Source organism: Pteropus vampyrus, unplaced genomic scaffold (assembly GCF_000151845.1).
Source record: "Pteropus vampyrus isolate Shadow unplaced genomic scaffold, Pvam_2.0 Scaffold303, whole genome shotgun sequence".
Classification (NCBI taxonomy): domain Eukaryota; kingdom Metazoa; phylum Chordata; class Mammalia; order Chiroptera; family Pteropodidae; genus Pteropus; species Pteropus vampyrus.
Window position 1 is genome coordinate 1577046 of NW_011889084.1, and position 17809 is coordinate 1594854.

The following is a 17809-nucleotide window of genomic DNA, read 5'->3' on the forward strand; positions in this document are numbered from 1 at the left end:
TTCAGAGACTGTCGTATTACTGGCCACCTCTCTTCTTGCCGGCAGGACCCCCTGTTCCTGCTGTTCCATCAGCACTCTACCCCACTCTCACCGCAGGGCCCGGAGTGCCCCCAGCAGCCAAGAGGTTGGCCCTTGTCCGTTACACTCACGTGTGAGGACCTGGAGTGTTCCTAACACACAGTAAGTGCTCGATAAATGACAACAGCGGTGCTTCCAGGCTAGGTCAGGAAAACTTCCTGGAGACATTCCTTGGCGTGGACTTGAGGGATGAATAGGAGTGTTCCCAGGTCAGGAAGGTAAACAGGCGTTGCAGGTGGTGGACTTATTGGGACCGGACACCAGCCAGGTGTTCTCCAGTGACTGTAGCAGGCCGAGTCTGGCTTCTCCTCCCTACATTGTAGCCACCCGGGTTGGTTTTTTGTCTATACCTGGCATAGAGCTACGATGCTTCAGGACATCGTGGTGGCCTTCAGGGGTTGGTGCTCCTGTGGCCACTGCCCCATTTCTGGTCACATGAGTGTGCCTTGTTTAGCCAGCTCTGCATGCAGTGCTTTCGACTTCTCTGCAAATTGGCTGGCATAATGGCTCAGCTGGGTTCTCAGTTTAAAGAATTTTAGTCCATTAAACGCAAATAGTATGTCTTTTGAAATGTTTGTGCCAGGGCTGCCCTGACTGTTGGTGTTGAGTGTGCCACCACACAGAGTTCTAATAAGCCCTGAGGGGAGCTGGTGTCAGCGTCAGAAGGAATCCCTACCTTGTCTCAGGCCCGGGGTTCTGGGACTGAGCGCGATCTTGGTCTGTGGGAAGACATGGCACTTGCCCCTGCCCACCTGCGCCGGCGGCTCTTCTGGAAGCTCTGAGGGCCTAGCTGTGTGCTGTGGCGTCAGGGGCTTGGGCCTGTACCTGCAGAGGTGGCGGACGGCTTTGGGCAGCACAGGGAGCTCAAACTATAGATGTTTATTCCCTCCCAGTCCTGGAAGTTGGAAGTATGAGAGCAGGTGGTTCCTCCTGGGGCCTCTCTTTAGAGTGTACATGCCATCTCCTCTCTGTGTTCTCATGTTGGTTGGTGATCACGTCTGTGTCCCAATCTTCTGTTTTTGTAAAGGATATATCAGTCAGCGTTGGATTAGGGTCCACCCATGTGGCCCCATTTTACCTTAATCATCTCTTTAAAGGCCTTTTTCCAAATACAGTCACATTCTGAGGTCCTAAGGGTTAAGACTCCAATGTATGAATTTGGAGGGGGCACAACTCGGCCTATAATGGGGGTTGGGAGGGCAGGGTTAGGAGGGACCTAGAGAAAGGCAATAGCCCATCGGGAGTGGCTAAGCAGGGAAGGTGACCATGGCCTGGGCAGAAGGGTGCAAGGGGCCAGTGTCCCCTGGGCCTGGCAGTGGGGCCCTTTGCACGTTGGCTCCAGGACTTCTCAAGTCGAGCATGTGCTGCCCACCAGGGCCCAGGCCAGAAGGTGACCCTGAGCTGTAGGGATCTGTTCGTCCTCCATGCAGAGGGCTGTTGACCCTGAACTTTGGGTAAGCTCTCCGAGGACACCAGCAGTGGCATTGTGTAAATGTCAAGTCCGGGTGCTAGTCTTGAGTGGTAGGGACCAGACCAGGCCCTAGAGGGCAGTGGCTGCAGAAGGCATGGGGCAATGGTCGTGCCAGGACAGTGGGCCCAAGTTCGGCTCCTTTCACTTTGAAGTTGACATTCTGAGGGTCTGGACTGTTCTTTTTAAATGTCACTGCTATTAATAACACAGCTGGTGAAGGGATGGCTGAGGCTGGACGCCTGGTGTCCCAGCCTCTGCAGCCAGAGGGCCTTTGGGGTCCAGAGGCGGGTGGGGTGGTGAGTGGGGCTGGCGGGGGGCAGCTCCCATTGAAGATCAAGCAGGCTGCCCAGGCCTTCACAGGGGAAGCAGCATGGAGGGGGTGTATGCTCCAGTGCAGGGGGGTCCACGGGGGCTGGGAAGAGGTGCCCAGGGGAGGCAGGGGGCCCCACTGGGCCTTGAACTTAATGCGCGACAGGGAGCTTTTTTCTCCCTGGGCTTCTGTGTCTGTCTGTAAAACAGGCCCCCAGAATCCATGGTTTCCAGTGCCACTCCTGGCTCCTGCTGCCATCCACCCACCCCTCAGCCAGGGGCCACAGAGCACATGGCTTGGCTCTCCCTCCTAAGTCTCAGCTGAAAGCCCCATACTTCCTCACATGGCCTTTCCCACCACAAGCCTCCCCACCCCAGGTTCCCATTGGGGTTTTTTTGCACTGGTCATCTCCTGCTCGCTGCCCTGCCTAGTTTCCCACCAGCCCGCATGCCAACACTCCCATCGTGCGATCCCAGGCTGGCTGGGTTCTCTGGTCAGTGGTGCCCAGCTGACATTCTTCTTGCTCTGTAGCCAACTGAGCCTTTGCTCCACTCAGGTGGGAGGTTTTTCTTACTGTGAGAGAGTCACTGCCTCAGTGGGGCTCTTGGGGGTAGGAGTGCCTGAGGGCAGCCTGGCCCGGCATCCGGCGGCACCAGTGTCCAGTATCTAACCGGGCGTTTTTCCTTCAGCAGCCAACCAGGGCCTGAGGTTGTTCTAGAGGATGGAGGCCACCTTAATTCCCGGCAATGGAACTTATCTGGAAGGTTCTAGATGCCGCCCACAGGGGTGGGGCCTCTGCCCAGCCTTGGCCTCTGCTTGAGCATCCTGCAGGGGAGGCCAGCCATGTCCAGTGGGGCCTGTTGTGACAGTGGTGCCCCATTAGTGGTAGCAAGCAGATGACCAAGTAGGCCCAGGCTTTGGAGGGCACGTGACCCTCAAGGCTGGTTCAGCTTGCCTCTGGCACATTGTTCCTCAAACCTGCCTGGGATGTAAAACACCATGCCCTGGGCTCCCAGCCAGCTGTCCCCACCACTAGCAGAGGGGACTGTATTTTTATCCAACACCCTGGGGATTCTTGAGCACCAGAATGTTCGGAAAGTGCCTGAGGGCCAGTGGGGAGGGTGTCTGGTCCTGTCTGTGGGTAGGGGCCGGACTCTGGGGTTCCTGACCCCAGCCTTGAGGCTCTGAGGCCCCTGTCGCCTCTTCTCCAACCCCAGAAAGAGACCCTAGCTGGCCCAGCCCTTGGGGTGGGGGTTGAGCACTGTGCTCATGTGCCGTGGCGGGGCTTGTCCTTTTTAATAAACACCTGGTTGCCAGGCTGCGCTTGTGGAGAAAGCACGGTGCGCAGGGGGAATGGCCAGTGTGGGGCGAAGGCCGTGTGCCTCTGTGTTGGGGTGCTTGTGCGGAGGCGTATGTCTGTGCAGGGTGTGTGTCCCTGTGCGTGTCACCACAGTCACTGTACATCCCAGCTGTGACCTGAGTTTTAACACAAAAGACGAGACCATGAGCGTTACAGTAAAGTTAAGAGAGAGGGACTCAGGCCGTCTTGGGTTCCCACTTCAGGGGCAGAGCAAGGGAGGCCAGGGCCTACCCGTGGGGCTCCCAGCCCTGGGACGAGGAGGCCGCGTCCCAGGTGCTGTACCCCAGGCCTGTAGATGCCCTGCCCTTGCCTCTGCAGCGCCCGGCCAGGCCCATGGCCAGGTGGCTCACCACCACCTCTACCCCCAGTTTTCTTACAGGAAGGAATCTCCTTCAGCCAGCTTCTTGTGGACCCTGGGCCCCCTGTCTGGGGGCTGCCTGCCTGCCGTGGGGGCAGGGCCAGCAGTAGGGCACTCCAAGCCATGTTCCCATAGAAGGAGCATCCAGTCCCCCGGGGTCGCTAAATCAGGCCTCAGGCAGCTGTGCAGTGGCGCTGAGGCAGTTATTTCTGGCCCGGAGAATTTCTAGCCCAGAGAATTCCTGCCTGGAGCAGGCCTTGTAGGCCTGTCCCCACGGATGGGTGGTCATCTTCCCCAGGGGCCCCTCTTGGCTCTGTGCCCCCGCCCACGCTTTTTCCTTCCAGGGTCCGAGTGGGGATGTGCAGAACCCCTTGAAAGGGTCAAAGATGGGCAGGGGTGTGGCTGGGAAGGAGGCTTTCACCTGGCAAGGCCAGCCCCTCCCGAGCTCTCCTTTTCTAGGCCCTGTGCTAGGAGTGGTTCTGAGCCCTCAGCCGCTCCCCGTGGGAACCAAGCCAGAGATTCGTCAGGGGAGCCTGGAAATACGGGAGAGAAACAGGGCTAGGGGCTGGCTGGCTCCACTTTCAGGCCGGAACATCCCCTGGGAGAGAGGCAAGCCAAGGCACTTGGCACACACTACCACCAAGTGGCTAGTGAGGTCTTCATGAGGCGTGGGCTGCACAGCCAGACTCTGCAGGCGTGGTGACTGGAGGTAGAGACAGGGCACTTTTCCACTCAATTATGCCTTGAGTAAAATCCAGAATCAAGGTCTTTATTAAGAGCTAAGCTGAGACGTTAGCACTCTTCCTAATTAGCACGGTCTTTAAAATGTGCAGTTAGAGAGAGCTGTGGGCATGTGCTCGGCTCCACAGTGTCTGTGTGAGCAAGTGTTTTGTTTAGTCCTGGGGGTGGGGATCTTCCTGAGTAAAGCCAACCTCTACCTCGTCTTCTCAAGGACAGTGCATTGAAGGTGCACACCTGAATGTGTGAGCATATCTGTGTGTGTAAGGTAGTGTATAAGATAGTGTGGTGTATATGGGTGAGTGTGTGCACACAGACAGTTCTCAGACGCGTGTGTGGGGCGTGCAAGGCATGCAGGAACAGGCAGTGTACATATATACTCAGACACTGGTCTCTGTAGTGCCCATTCACATGCGTGCCACAGGCACAGGCCTGCTCTGTTGCCAGGGCCTGGCTGCCATGTGCTGTGCCCCTGCTGCCACCGGCCCTACCTGGCTGGAGTCAAGGGGGCTGCCCGCCTTGTCCCCTCCCTCCCATGGCAGATGGGCAAGGACACCACTGCCAGGGTGAGAACAATGCACTGCCCAGATTAGCTCAGTAATTACAGAGGCGGGGAGGGGGCATCCATGTCATGAGCTGCTCAGAACTCTATGGCAATTTCCACCCAATATCTAGGCGCTGAGCTCTGGCTGGGCAGGAGGCAGGCTTCAGCCGCCGGAGCAGCCCCTGGCTGTGTGGGAGCTGGAGACCGAGATCCTGGCCTCCCAGGGGTCTGACAGTGCTTCTCTGTCCTGTGGGCCTGGGGAAGGGGTTCAGTATAGGCCCAGGTCAGAGCTGGTTTGCCAGGGCGCCTCTGGACACTGGGAGAAGTTCTCAGAAGAGACATTTGAGTCCAGGAGGAGAAAGGATGTTCTGGCAGTGGAGTCACCCACTGGTAGGGTGAGGAGCTGGGTGGCTCTTATGGGAAGTGGGTTCCTGGCCCCTCTACTTCCCAGAGGAGGTACACTCCCAGGGGCATCCCAGCCCCCCCGAATTCCTCCCCCCTACGTGACCCCAAGCCACCAGGGAGAACAAACAGCTCCATGTTTGGCCAGCTGGCTCCCCACCCTGGCCAGCCCAGCGGACTGAGTGTGAGTCACGCAAGGAACAGTAGGGAATGGCTGAGGCAGGAGAAGGGCTCCCTGCCACAGGGGTCAAGCCAAAGGGAAAGCTTAAAGAAAGTTGGGGCTCAGAGCGGAGGGAACAGTCTAGGAGAAGCCAGTGGGATGCAGACTGGCCAAAGGGTCAGGAGAGCCCGCAGTTTGGGGGACGCCCAGCTCAGTACCCATGGCTACTCCTGACCCAGACCCCACCCAGCTGCCCCTACCCTATGCAGGCCATGGCCCTATGATAGAGCGAGGAGGGGAGTAGGGCCTTGCTGCACAGTGCAGTGTCAGGGCACCCGGGATCAGGCCTGTGGTTCTGAGGGGCATGAGTGGCCTGCTGCTGGCTGGCAGTCATCTATCCCCACAGGTACGGATGAAGGGGCAACTTGGAGATCCTCTTGGAGACCAGAGACTTCCCAGTGCGCAGAGCCTGTGTATCAGGGGCTCCTAGTAATTCCAGACAGGGCCATTTAATTTCTGACTTCAAAATAACCAGACTTGCAACCCCACCAGCTGACACCTGCCCTTCTCTAGTCTCTGTACCACCCCTCTATGGTCCCCCTCTTTCACAAACACTAAGGTAACCCTTGGGGTACCACCGCCACCCCCAATTAAAGCCCTGTGGTGCTGGCTTCTCACAGCGTGGGTGGGCTGGGAGGCTGAGCCTTGGGGATCCCCCACTGGTGAGCTCCCTCAGTGAGGAGTAATGGATGGCAGGCTGGGGGATCCCCTTCTCAGAGCCCCTCCTCCACTCCCAGAGGCCTCCGAGGGCTGCAGCAGGTCCTCCTCCCCAAGTCTGCAGCTTGTTGCCATGGCAACAGCCTCAGGAAGGAAGGAAACTTCCTTCAATAGTGGCCACCTCCCCCACCCCTCAGAGGCCCTTTTGGGAGACTTGGCTGAGTGCCCATCTGGGTATCAGGGTTGGAGACGTGCTCAGGCCGTGTTTTGGGAGTTCTTTGGGCACTGTGCTCCCACAAGCTATTGGATGGAGTTTTTGTCACCTCTCCCATGAAGCCAGGGCTCCCTGGGACCATGGTAAGTCTTGAGTGGCAGAGCGGGCTAGGGGTTCCAGATGATTGGCTTTGTCCTGAGCCCTCGGGCCTGACGCCTGCTTGCCCCCCACCCCTGGCCCCTGAGTCAGGGCCCCTCCACGTTAGGGGGAGTTGATGTGCCCATCTGGAGACAGAGGCTCCCTCCCACATTCCTGCAGGCAGTGGCCTGGCCCCCTCACGCCTAGAGGAGGTAGTTGGGCTGCAGTTGAGGGGTGTAGTTGAAGAAAGATCTGTGTCTGCTTGGGTGGCTGCTTTCAGCCCCAGGGTGTCCCATTGTCCTGGCACAGCTGCAGTGGGGCCTCTTCTGCCACCTGGGACTCCCTTGTGTCATCCCACCGCCATCACCTCCTGTCTCTGGTGGGGTGGCTGAGGCAGCAGTTTGGTCTGACCTAACGCGAATCCTGGAGCAAGGGTCAGGGCATCTGAGCCACAGGGGGGCGTGCGTGCACATCCGTGGTCACATGTGCCAGATGACGCCCTGCCTGTTCTGTCCCACTGTCCAGAGGCCCCCAAATCTGCAGATGAACATCCTGCCCCTGGCTGGGCCCTATCAACGCAGTTAGAGCCTTGATTAATTAATTACCTCACTAATTAACCAAGAGTGCTTATGGAATAATTGGCCCCAGCCACCAGGGAAGGCCTATCTAACCTGGAGGGCTATGTTAGTGCTTAAGCTGAGGCTAGGTCCCGCAGTTTGGGGCAGAAGTGGTAAGGCTTCAGGGGGCTCTTCCTGGATCTAATGGTGGCAAGATGGAGCTTGGCAGTGGGAATGGGCAGCAGCCCAGCCTACAGGGTATAGGTGGGGTCCACACCCTCTGCTTGAAGGGGGCCTTTCAGCGCTTCAGGGATGAGAACCCCCCCAGGCTGCCACACAGATGGGATCCCTGAGACCAAGAGCAGATCCCTGCCTGAGGCTCCAGCCACGGCTGACTCCCCAAAGGCTTTTGGCATCATTTACAGAGGAAGAGGTGGGACCTACTGGAGCCCCGGACCCGCTGGGACCAGGGAGCACATTGTGGGGCCAGGCCTGTCTGGTGTTGGGGAGGATGCCAAGTGGCATGGCCTCGGCACCTTGCCTAAAGCTGCAGATTTGCCTTTGAAGGTGCAGAGGGCCTTGCTCAGCCCTGCCTGGTAGGAATTAGCTGCAGCCCCAGCTGCTCATCACACCCCTGCGCCCCTCACCTTGGCTAGAGGCTGTTGAGCTCTGGGAGGTGTTACTAGATGTCCTGCCTCCTGGTCCCTGGCCCTACCCTCTCCAGGCACATGGACCCGCAGGTTGGAGGCAGATTTCAAGCAGTATCACCCAAGGCTGCTTGGGAGGGGCTACCAGATCATATTGGGGAGCATATTACTGAATTGGGGGGTAGCTGTGCCCCACGAGGAGGCCACATGGCAGAGGAACCAGGGCAAGGCCCTACTATGCCACCCATTGGCTGGGTCTCTGAGTCTCCATCCTAACCGTGCTTTGAGTGACAGTGGTGGCAGGCTTGGGGCTCCAGCAAGAGAGTTATTGAAAACTCCCAAATAATGGATTGTGATGATTATAGAAGCAATATTCACATACTATACAATTATCTGTTTTAAAGTGAACACCTCAGTGTCATTTAGTACATTTACGATGTCCAATCACCACCCCCATCTACTTCCAGAACATTTCCATCACCCCAAAGAGAATCCTATCCCATAGCCCCAGGCAACCACTAGCCCACTGTCTCTTTGGATTTGCCTGTCTGGACATTTCGTATTATAGAATTATTCAATGCTTGGGAATCATACAATGCTTGTCCTTTTTTGTCTAGTTTATTCCACAGATCATGTTTTCAAGGTTTATTCACGTTATAGTGTGTCAGTGTTTCATTCCATTTTATGCCTGAATAATATTCTGTTGAATGGACAGACTTTTATTTATCCATTTGTGCGTTAATGAGCATGTGGGTTGTTTCTACCTTTTGGCTATGGTGAATTGTGCTGCTGTAAGCACGTGTGTACATGCATCTGTCAGAGCATGCGTTTTCAGTTCCTTTGGGTGTGTGTACCCAGGTGTGGCATTGCTGGATCACGTGCAAACCCTAAGTTTAATGATTAGTTTCCAGACTGTGGTGATGCATCCTCCCCCCCGGACTTGGACAAGCCTCCAGGTGGGAGCTACACTTGGACGGTGTCTGTGGGTCCAGTCACCTGAGTTCCGTGTGGAACTGGCTGTCCACAGAGGGCCCTGTTACCCAGCTCTGCTGTCATACATCTTACCTGCCGTCTTGGGGCTCCCTGGAGAGGCTCCCTGAGGTCCACGAGTGGGTGCATAGAAGCAGAAGGCAGGAGCTGTCACAGGGCCAGTCCTGGGTCTGGGATGTGTGCTATCAGCCCTCTTGCAGGGTGCCTGCAGGTGTAAGTCTGGTTGGGGAGAACCCCTTTGTCAGTGGTGTACGATCTCAGCTCTCTGTTCAGATGCCTGGCCAAGGGAGGAGGCTGGTGTGAGCCTGTTGCCATGGCAACTTGGAAGCTGCAGGTCACCAGCTGGGGCGCAGAACAGAACACTGTGTGGACACCTGCCGCCCCGCAAGCAAAGAGCTAAGTGTGTCTGCTCTGGGTGGGCAGGAAGTCCCTTTGAACTGGGGAAGCCAAAGAAGGCATGTGTCCCCCATCTCACTTATGCCGCCAGCCATTTAGACCACACAGCCAAGCTCCCTGACCCTTCACTTTTGTAACTGCACAAACAACGAAAAACTACACCGTACAAAAACCGAGACTGTAGAAGTGGGGAGAGTGAAAGGGGCCTCTCACCTTCTCCTGTGTCCACTCTGCCCACCTCCCTGAGCCCTCATCCTGCCCCCTCCATCCAGGGTGCCATGGTTCTCTGCATGAGGGGATCTTCCAGAACTTCTTGTACCTCGTACACACACATGTCAGCACGTCCTAGAGAAGCATCCTTCTGCACTGCAGCTTTTTCTTAAATGGGGTCACCTGTTCTCACACAGCTGGCTTTTCTCACTCCGCCCTCTCAGGACATGTTTTCGTGCTAATGACGAGCGGCACTCATGCCTCCTTTTTAGCTGCCACGTGGTGCTCTGTGGCCTCGCACACTGGGCATTAGAGACATTCTGACATTTTTAACCTTAAGAGATTGTAAATGGTGCTGCTAGGCTCACTGACCCTGATTTCAAGTGGTTGGTTCCTAGCACCCCAACAGGTCCCTGGAATTTCCCTGGTTCTCAGTGGACATGTGGACCGAGGGGACAGGAGGGTTGGGGTTCAGAAAGGCTATGCTGTTTTAGAGGTGGGCCACTTCTTGGGGTTCTCCCACCGAGTGCTACCTACTGAGCCCCTGGGTCTGTGGCTAGGGTGGCCTCATCTGGGGTACTTTTTTGGGCCATAGAGCGGCCATTCTGTCTCCAACTGGCCTGACCCGCTCACCTGCATGGAGTCAGCCCGTGTCTCCTCTCCAGTGGCCCCAAGTCATCTATTTCTGCAGGATGGACTTTCTCTCCATGAATAAACATGATTTTCTCCTCGAGCAAATTGGAAAAGCAAGGTTGAGTGCTCATTGAGAATGAAGGCGGGGGTGGGGGATGGCAGCAAGCATGGGCATGCAGGCTGTGGGGGTGGGGGGAGGTGTGGCAGGCCCCATGTGCAGAGCAATGGGACAGACTGACCCAGCGCCCCCTTCCCTGGGACAGGAAAGGGTTTGCCCACCAGGTGGTCTGTGCTGGAGCAGGGATGCACTTGGCCTAGGGTGCAGGGGCCTCAGTTGCCAGCTGTTTTTTTTTTTTCTGGGTGCAGGTGTACATGTGTGTGGAGACCCTGAACGTGCTAAGTGTCCTTTTGAGCTCATCTTTATACCTCCCTGCCTGTTGGGCCACTTGGCCACACCACATGGGAAGACCTGAGACCACGAGTCAGGGTTGGAGGCCAGTCACGCTGATTTCAGGCCCACACACACTGGTTCCTCCCTGCACGCACCAGCCCTTGAGGCCCTTCTTGTCTACAGTGGGTTGAGATGGCCTAGAGCCACCTCTCTGGTCTGTGTGTCCTGGGCCTGGAGGCTCTGGCAGTAGGGTGAAGAAGGATGGGTGCAGGGCTAGTGTGGGTACAGGACAGGTAGCAGGGAGTGAAGGAGGCTGCACAAGGCCCCCAGCAGGAGCCAGCACGGCTTGGCCAGGGTGTTCTGAGTGGCGGGCTCTGGGCCACCCCACCCTGGGTTTCCCCTCCTTACTCTTGCATGCCCAGCCGCCCGCAGGGGCTCAGGGAGCTCTCATCAAGCTGTTGTGGATTTGGCCTAATGGAGCTTAGCTAGCTGAGCAGATTGCTCTGGGGTGGCGGGGGGCAGGGCAGCCGTAGGCAGCATAGGATGGGCAAGGTGGGGGCGGGCAGCAGTAGGTGGCATAGGGCTGGCTCAAGCAGCTAGTGCCTTCTCCCTGCCCCAGAGTGTCTGTGTGATCTCATCACAGCCTGGCAGGGAGCTGGCCTGTGAGATTGGGGGCTCATACCCACACAGCCCTGTATGGGAGCCACTTTTACCATGGGAGATTGAGCAGCAGCCATGCCTGGGGACCCCCACTCCATGGCTTTAGGGCCTGGAACTGTTTCTCAGTGAGGGATGCCCAGCTCACCTGTCTGTCCTGCTGGTGAAAGTGTCTCTCCTGTCCTGACCTTCATCCAGCAGACAGTCAGCCTGTCACCCAGTGTACTCAGTGTGAGGAAAATGCCACATCCCCTTCTTCCATGTGTCCAAGGCCAGTAGGGAGAGGCCGGGGCAGCATTTGTGAGGATGAGGAACAGGATGGGGAACTTGGAGCCTTCTGAGCCCTTTATAGAATATGTGAATTCCTCAGCACCTCTCATCCCCGACTCCCAACTGGGCAGTGTGAGAACCCGCTGGCTCTGTGCATCCTGAGCCAGCAGGTCTGGGTGGGCCAAGGGGAGCTGCCTGCGAACGAAGATTTGATTTAGAGGCCAGGACCACCCTCTGGCCACACTGTCCTGCACCGTGAAGGCCTCCCTGGGACTCCTGCCCTGTTCCAGGACCCTGGAGCCCACTGTCATTGGTGAGAGCCTTTATCATAGGTGTTAAGCCTTGGCACTGCTGCCAGTGAGGGGCTGACAGCTCCTAATGTGTACTGAGCAGCCGCGAGCCCCTTCTCCTGACTTCCACAAACACTCCTAGCAACCCCAGGCTTTGACCCCACTTCCAGGTCGTTTGTACCAGATGACAGGCTGTGGGCCTTGTGGCACTCAACAGGGTAAGCCGTGCGACCCTGGGATCTCCTCGTGCCCATGCCCAGGGCCAAGGTGTTTGTGGGTCAGTGCCATCTTTAAAGAGGCCTTTAGCGTGCTTTTTTTAACCAGCGAAGACTAGGAATGAGAAAAGGCAATTGACAGAGTGGTTTTCATTAAATCCTGGGTCAAGGTGAGCGGTGAGTAACAAGGTTGCAAAGTGAGTGCCCTTACCCAGTCATGAGCATACCCAGCACAGGGCTGCTTCAGCACCATGGACAGTGGTCACAACCCATACTGCCTCTGGCCATCAATCTTCTCCAGGCCAAGGGAAGCCTGGAATTGGGGGATTAATTTGGGGTGCGTTGGAGGCATGATCTGAGAGGGAGCATGTCCCCTGGAGAAAGTCACTCTAGGCCCTTCTCTGCCAAGCTGTATACCAGGGGCCTGTTAGGCTGGGAGAGTTCCCCGTCGTCCCCTTAATGTCTGTCCGAGAAAGGGAGACTCAGTGAGGTCCCTGGGGCCTGAGAGGCCAAGCCCAGGGTGGTCAAGGAATGTGGGTCAGGGGCTTCAGTGCCATTCTTGAGGTCTCCAGGCTGGAGCAGAACCTCCCTGGCTTTCGGATTTCATGGGAAAGACCATTTCACTGAACTGTGGACGCAGGCCCATGGCTCCTCTGTGGCCAGGCCCCAGGCAGCTCTAGGGCCCTCTCTATGCCACCAGCATGGCTACCGCCTCCTGACCACATGTCAGCCTGGCTTTCTTGGACCCACAGTGGAAATTGATTCTAATTTGTAAAACTTGGTTCAAAATCTAAAGGATTTTTAATTAAAGGCCAGAAAATCCATCTGTGTAATTAAGCCTCCAGAAGACACTGGGCTTCGTGCAATGAGTGGCTGGTCGGCACTGGCTGTCCTCAGCTGCTCACCAAGGTGTAACCAGGAGACAGCCGTGATGTGTGTGTGTGAGGAGGCGATTGAGCCCTCTCCCTCCATAGGCGGGACCCGTGTGCCCCGGACTGGCAGTCCCCAGGGCAGGAAGTGCTCCATGGTGCTTCTCTTGAGAACCAAGCATATGTGTGTGCACCTTCACCCAGACCAAGGCAAGGGTGCAGGGCCAGGGTGCGGGACCCCAGGATCTTGTCTCTCCTAGGCACGTGTTTGGGGTGTTGGGTGGAGAGGGGAAGGGGTATGTCATAAAGGTAGTAACTCCATGAAGGCAAGTGCTCACAGGGATGGTTGGGGAACTTTCCAGGTGCCGGGGCCTTGCTGACTGGGTTGGTTATTCCAGCCACCCTGATTGTGTTCCCACTTTTCAGGTGAGCCTGTGTTCATGGCCTCCCCGTTGGGTCCTGAGTCACTAGCCATAGTTGGTCATCCTGAGCCCCCATGGCGTGCCTGAAGGGGGCAGGGAGCTAGGCTGGAGCTGGCAGGGTCAGGAAGAAGCCAAGGATAGATTGGGTTTTGCTTGTCAAAGGTTTCAGAAGCTGTAGATCCAGGGACCCCAAGCCAGGCTGTCTTTTGGAGTTGTTGGGGTCCTAGATTGTGGTTTTTGCTGAGGAGTTGACCTCCACAGCCCCTGACCTGAGTAGCTTCTCAGGGGTCCTGGCCCAGACCAGCCCAGAACTCCAGAAATATCCACTCCGTTGAGGACGGAGGTCCTCGGCTTTGCCCAACAGCAGCCCCAGGGTCTGGGACAGGTCCCTGCAAGAATCCCTCAGATTAGGAGATGCCTGAATCTGTTCCTTCCATCCTTGTCTGGTGCCCAAGGACCAGCTCCCACGTGAGGGCTCAGCATCCTGTGACCGCCTAGGCTTCTTAGGCATTTCATCCAAGTCCCCAGTCTGTGGTGGAGCTGGACAGTGCCGGCCTCATGGGCTTTGCAAGCTTAGAGATGGAGCCATGCTGGTGTGCAGTGGGTATGATGTGGGTAGTGCACCTTTTAGCCACAGCTCTCTCCTCTCCTTCCACCCTGCCCACAGAGACAGACACACAGCAGGCAAGGCCTCACAGCGCCCCAGTGCTGGCTGGCCCTGCAGGCCCTGACCATGGGGAGTCACCCTGTCAGTCCTCTCAGCCAGTTCCCCTTGGATGCCCGCAGGGGCTGGGAGGTCGGGCCCACAGCGCTGCCTTAGCAGGATGCTGATTTCTGTTTTTCCACAGCCAAATCACAGCAAAGGCACTTGTTACTGCTGAACCCATTAAGTATAATTATGGCACTCTTGGTGGGAATGTGTAATTACACTGGTGGCCCTGTGCCATGTCGCACGCTGCACCATGGGCCAGGGGCTGCCAACATCAACTGTTGGCCCCCACCAGTCCCCGCCTTTGCCTGGAAAGCTTGAAGGAGAGGGGTCGAGGCATCAAGGCAGGCCGTCGGGGTCCTACAAAGGAGGGATGCACAGTAGTGTTTCCCAAGCTCCCCTGTCCACCCCACACTGGCTCCAACATGGGCTGGGGGCCCTCGCTTTCTCTAGCCCCAGCAGGGCAGGCTGGCAGCCTCACAGAAAGCCCACTCGCCCCGGGATTGGGGTGGTTCTAGGTAGGAGGGGATTCTGATGAGATGGCGTGCGGGGTACATTGAATTCCCCCAAACCCTCAGGGCCCACCCAGCCATGAGGTGTATTCCTTTATCCACATGGTTCAGGAGAAGCCTCAGACCCCAGCTAGGGACCACACACACACACACAGCTCAGCCCCCATCCAGGCAGCTGTGGGCCCCTACCTGCCTTTACTGGACTGGGCTCTGGACCCTTCTCTCTTACCTGACACAGCTGGCCCACCACAAGGCTCCCAGATCTCCTCATGAATTGACTGGTATAGCACCCCTTCCTGGAGGCTGCTGGCGTGAGTCAGGGCCTGCATGAAGTTATGGCGCCACCTGGTGGCTGCTCCTGGAATGGGTGGGAATTCTCTCTGAGGTCTTGGGTGGCTTCTTGTCCTCAGGGCCAGCAACCTGGCAAGGTGGCTGAGGCACCCGTGCTGGATACACATAGCCCATGCGATGCGGTGCTCACTGCTGGCCCAGCAATCTGAGGCCCCACCCTAGGCTGGACACCTTTCTGCCGGTAGGAAGATGCTTCTGCAGTTACATCTCACAGACAGGCAGCTTTCCCTCCCAGGGCTAATTAGTTGGTGGAGGCTGGAACAGGTAGGGGGTTTCCTTCCTCTCCTATTCATCCACATCCTATCCCCTTTCACCCAAGTGCACAGTAGGGCTGCAGATCCCCCGAGCCCAGTCACTGGGCTGATTTGAAGCTCACATTCTCCTCTCCATTGCTAAAGTTGGGGCTTCCTCTGTCTGCTGGAGTCACATGGGGGAGGTCGGTGCAGGGCCACAGGGTAGGGTTCTGGGGTTCCCCTCACAGTCTGTGGACACCTATGACACCTGTTGGAGTCCAGGCTGAGCAGTGCCCCAGAGATGCTTATCTGTGTGTGCAGCTTTGGTTTAGGCACTGGAGTTGGGAGAAGCCTGTGCAAGGGTCGTGGGCAGCCTCCAGCCTTCATCCAGGGTCCTGCTCTGTGCTTTAGATCCCCCTCTGTACACGGTTGGCAGCCTGTGTGAGGGATGTGCTGATCCTGTGTCCAGTGGTTGGTACTAAGGTTCTGTTCCTCAACTCCCAGCTGATGGGGCCGGTGCAGGGGTGCGGAAGGCTTGGGAACTTGGTTGCTGTAGGGGACATTGGAGGCAGATCCTGGGGTCCAGCTTCCCTCCTGCTGCTCTGCAGCCATCTCCTAGCCTCTCACATTGACCCTTAACTCAGCTGCCTGTCCCCACGTGGTTCGAGCACGTCAGCATGTTGGTCATCATGCTCAACTGCGTCACCCTGGGCATGTTCCGGCCTTGCGAGGACGTCGAGTGCCGCTCGGAGCGCTGCAGCATCCTGAAGGTGGGGGTCGGGCGGGGGCCTAGAGGCAAGGGCTGGGGCTGGTGGGACCTGGGTTGGCTCACTTGCCATGAATGACCCTAAGGGACACCCCCTACCCGACGTGGAGAGCACAGGTCCCACTCTCAGGCCTCACTCTCACCAGGCCTTCGACGACTTCATCTTCGCCTTCTTCGCGGTGGAGATGGTCATCAAGATGGTCGCATTGGGGCTGTTCGGTCAGAAGTGCTACCTGGGTGACACGTGGAACAGGCTGGACTTCTTCATCGTCATGGCTGGGTACAGCTCCTTGCTGCCCACAGCCCAGCTCTACGAAGCCATAGCACTCGGAGTGGTACCTTACCTGACCAAACCTGGCTGGGAACCCTGCCTCCTCAGACCCCACAGGAGGCCTTGGGTCCCCCAGGAAGAGGGAGGGGGCAGGTGTACTCTGGAGGGATCTAGGTGCAGCCTGGTCTGGGAGGTGGCTGGGGTGGGAAGCCAGTACGGCCTTTGCTGGGGATGGACATTTGTCCTGGGACTCCCTGTGCTAGCAGCAGGGTTGGCGGGTGGACATGGTGTCTGGGAGGGTGAGGAGCACCCAGTAGTGACTCAGGGTCCTGCTCCTCCTGTCTCAGGGTCCGGCCTGGCTAGGTGCACAGCTTAGGGACCAGCCCTCCAGCGTGTAGTCACCTGCCCACCACCTGAGCCTCCCTTCTTCTGCCCTCCCCCCAGTATGATGGAGTATTCTCTGGATGGACACAATGTGAGCCTCTCGGCCATCCGGACAGTGCGTGTGCTGCGGCCCCTGCGTGCCATCAACCGCGTGCCCAGTAAGTGAGCATCCCATCCCACCCTGGCCTGGGACAGGTCTGCATGTTCTGCCAGCCCTGCTGAGAGCTCTTGAGGGCCCAGTGGGATACAGGACCAGGAGGCCACACTGCCCATATGGCTCCTGGACACTCTGGCCACAGCGCTGGGGGAAGAGGGGCCGTGGGCCCTGAGCATCTGCTGCTGCTTTTTTGGCAAGGACAGTGCAGCCCTGGACCAAGATGGGATGTAATGAGCAGGCTGCGAGGTGGGGTCTGGCTCCCCATATTGCTGCTGAGTGACAGGGCCAGTCTGAACCTGCTCATCTGCATATGGGTACTGGGTGACGGAGTGGGCTGTATGGGCCCTGGTGGCGTCATCGTCTGGCCCGTCCCCATGATTCTCACGGGGGAGCTCTACCCCAGGCTCTGGTGCTTCAGGAAGCACGGAGAAGCTTCCAGGAAGTTGTTTGGCTGCTCATTGGGAAGATATCCTATCCTCACACTGGTTATCTTCCCATAGGGAAATTGTTGGGGATTTTTCTGTCTTCAGAGTGTTCAGTGCTGTGGCTGAATTCAGGGGCCATGTGACTGTAAGGTGTGGGTGTACACATATGGGGGGAGTGTGTGTACTACGTAGCTGTGTACAGTCTCCTAGTAGCCTTAGCACCCAAGCCGGGGTTGTTAGGACTTGTCCTGCAGCCTCTATGAGAAGTGACATACCCGCAGGGTGGCCACTCCCTCCCCCTAGGGTGATCAACTTCATCAAAGGACAGGCGGGTCAGGGTTGTGCTGTGGACCCCTGGGCTTGCCTTCCACCTTCCATCCTGGCTCTACTCTGGAGGGTCAGACAGAGCTCAGATGCTGTGTGACCCTGGGCAAGTTACTAAATCTCTCCGAGCCTCAGTTTCCACATGCCTTAGCGGTACCCCCGCCACTGCCCGCCCCCCTCCCGCCCAAGGATGGCTGTGAATATGAAGTGAGGTGACGTGTGTGTGCAGTTCTAGGCTCTGCCTGGCAGACGCACTACACACTTGGTCTGCTCACCTGGATCTACCTTTCAGAGCAATGAAGTAACAGCACAGCCCCCTTCTACAGATGTTCATTTTTCAAATTTAATGCTCCCGGTGTCCAGAATTGCCACCAGCAGCATGGCCTCCCTTTGGGAATGCCCCCCTTTCCTAAAAGGGTGCCTCCCCTAGAGAGTATCATATGTTTTTCACAATGAGCTGCAAGTGGTCGTGTTCAGAGCTGTGTCTCACTCCGGCTGCCTGGGGTCCATGCTCATGGCTCCTCCGTAACCTCTCAGCGAGTTATTGTCTGGACAGGGAGGTGCTCACTTTCTCTGTCCCTGATGAATCTTTCCCTTAGCAGTTTCTGAAACGTCAGTGCCTCTCCCGACTGTGATTCAC

General features: G+C 57.3%; 1 protein-coding gene across 1 annotated transcript in view; it reads left to right on the forward strand.

Moving 5' to 3' along the window:
* Nucleotides 1-17809, forward strand: part of CACNA1H (calcium voltage-gated channel subunit alpha1 H) — a 73114-nt gene that overhangs the window by 25316 nt on the left and 29989 nt on the right. The window contains exons 3-5 of the mRNA XM_011376985.1: nt 15501-15612; nt 15755-15888; nt 16324-16421. Of these exons, the coding sequence (XP_011375287.1) occupies nt 15501-15612; nt 15755-15888; nt 16324-16421 (344 nt within the window). The remainder of the gene's footprint in view (nt 1-15500; nt 15613-15754; nt 15889-16323; nt 16422-17809) is intronic.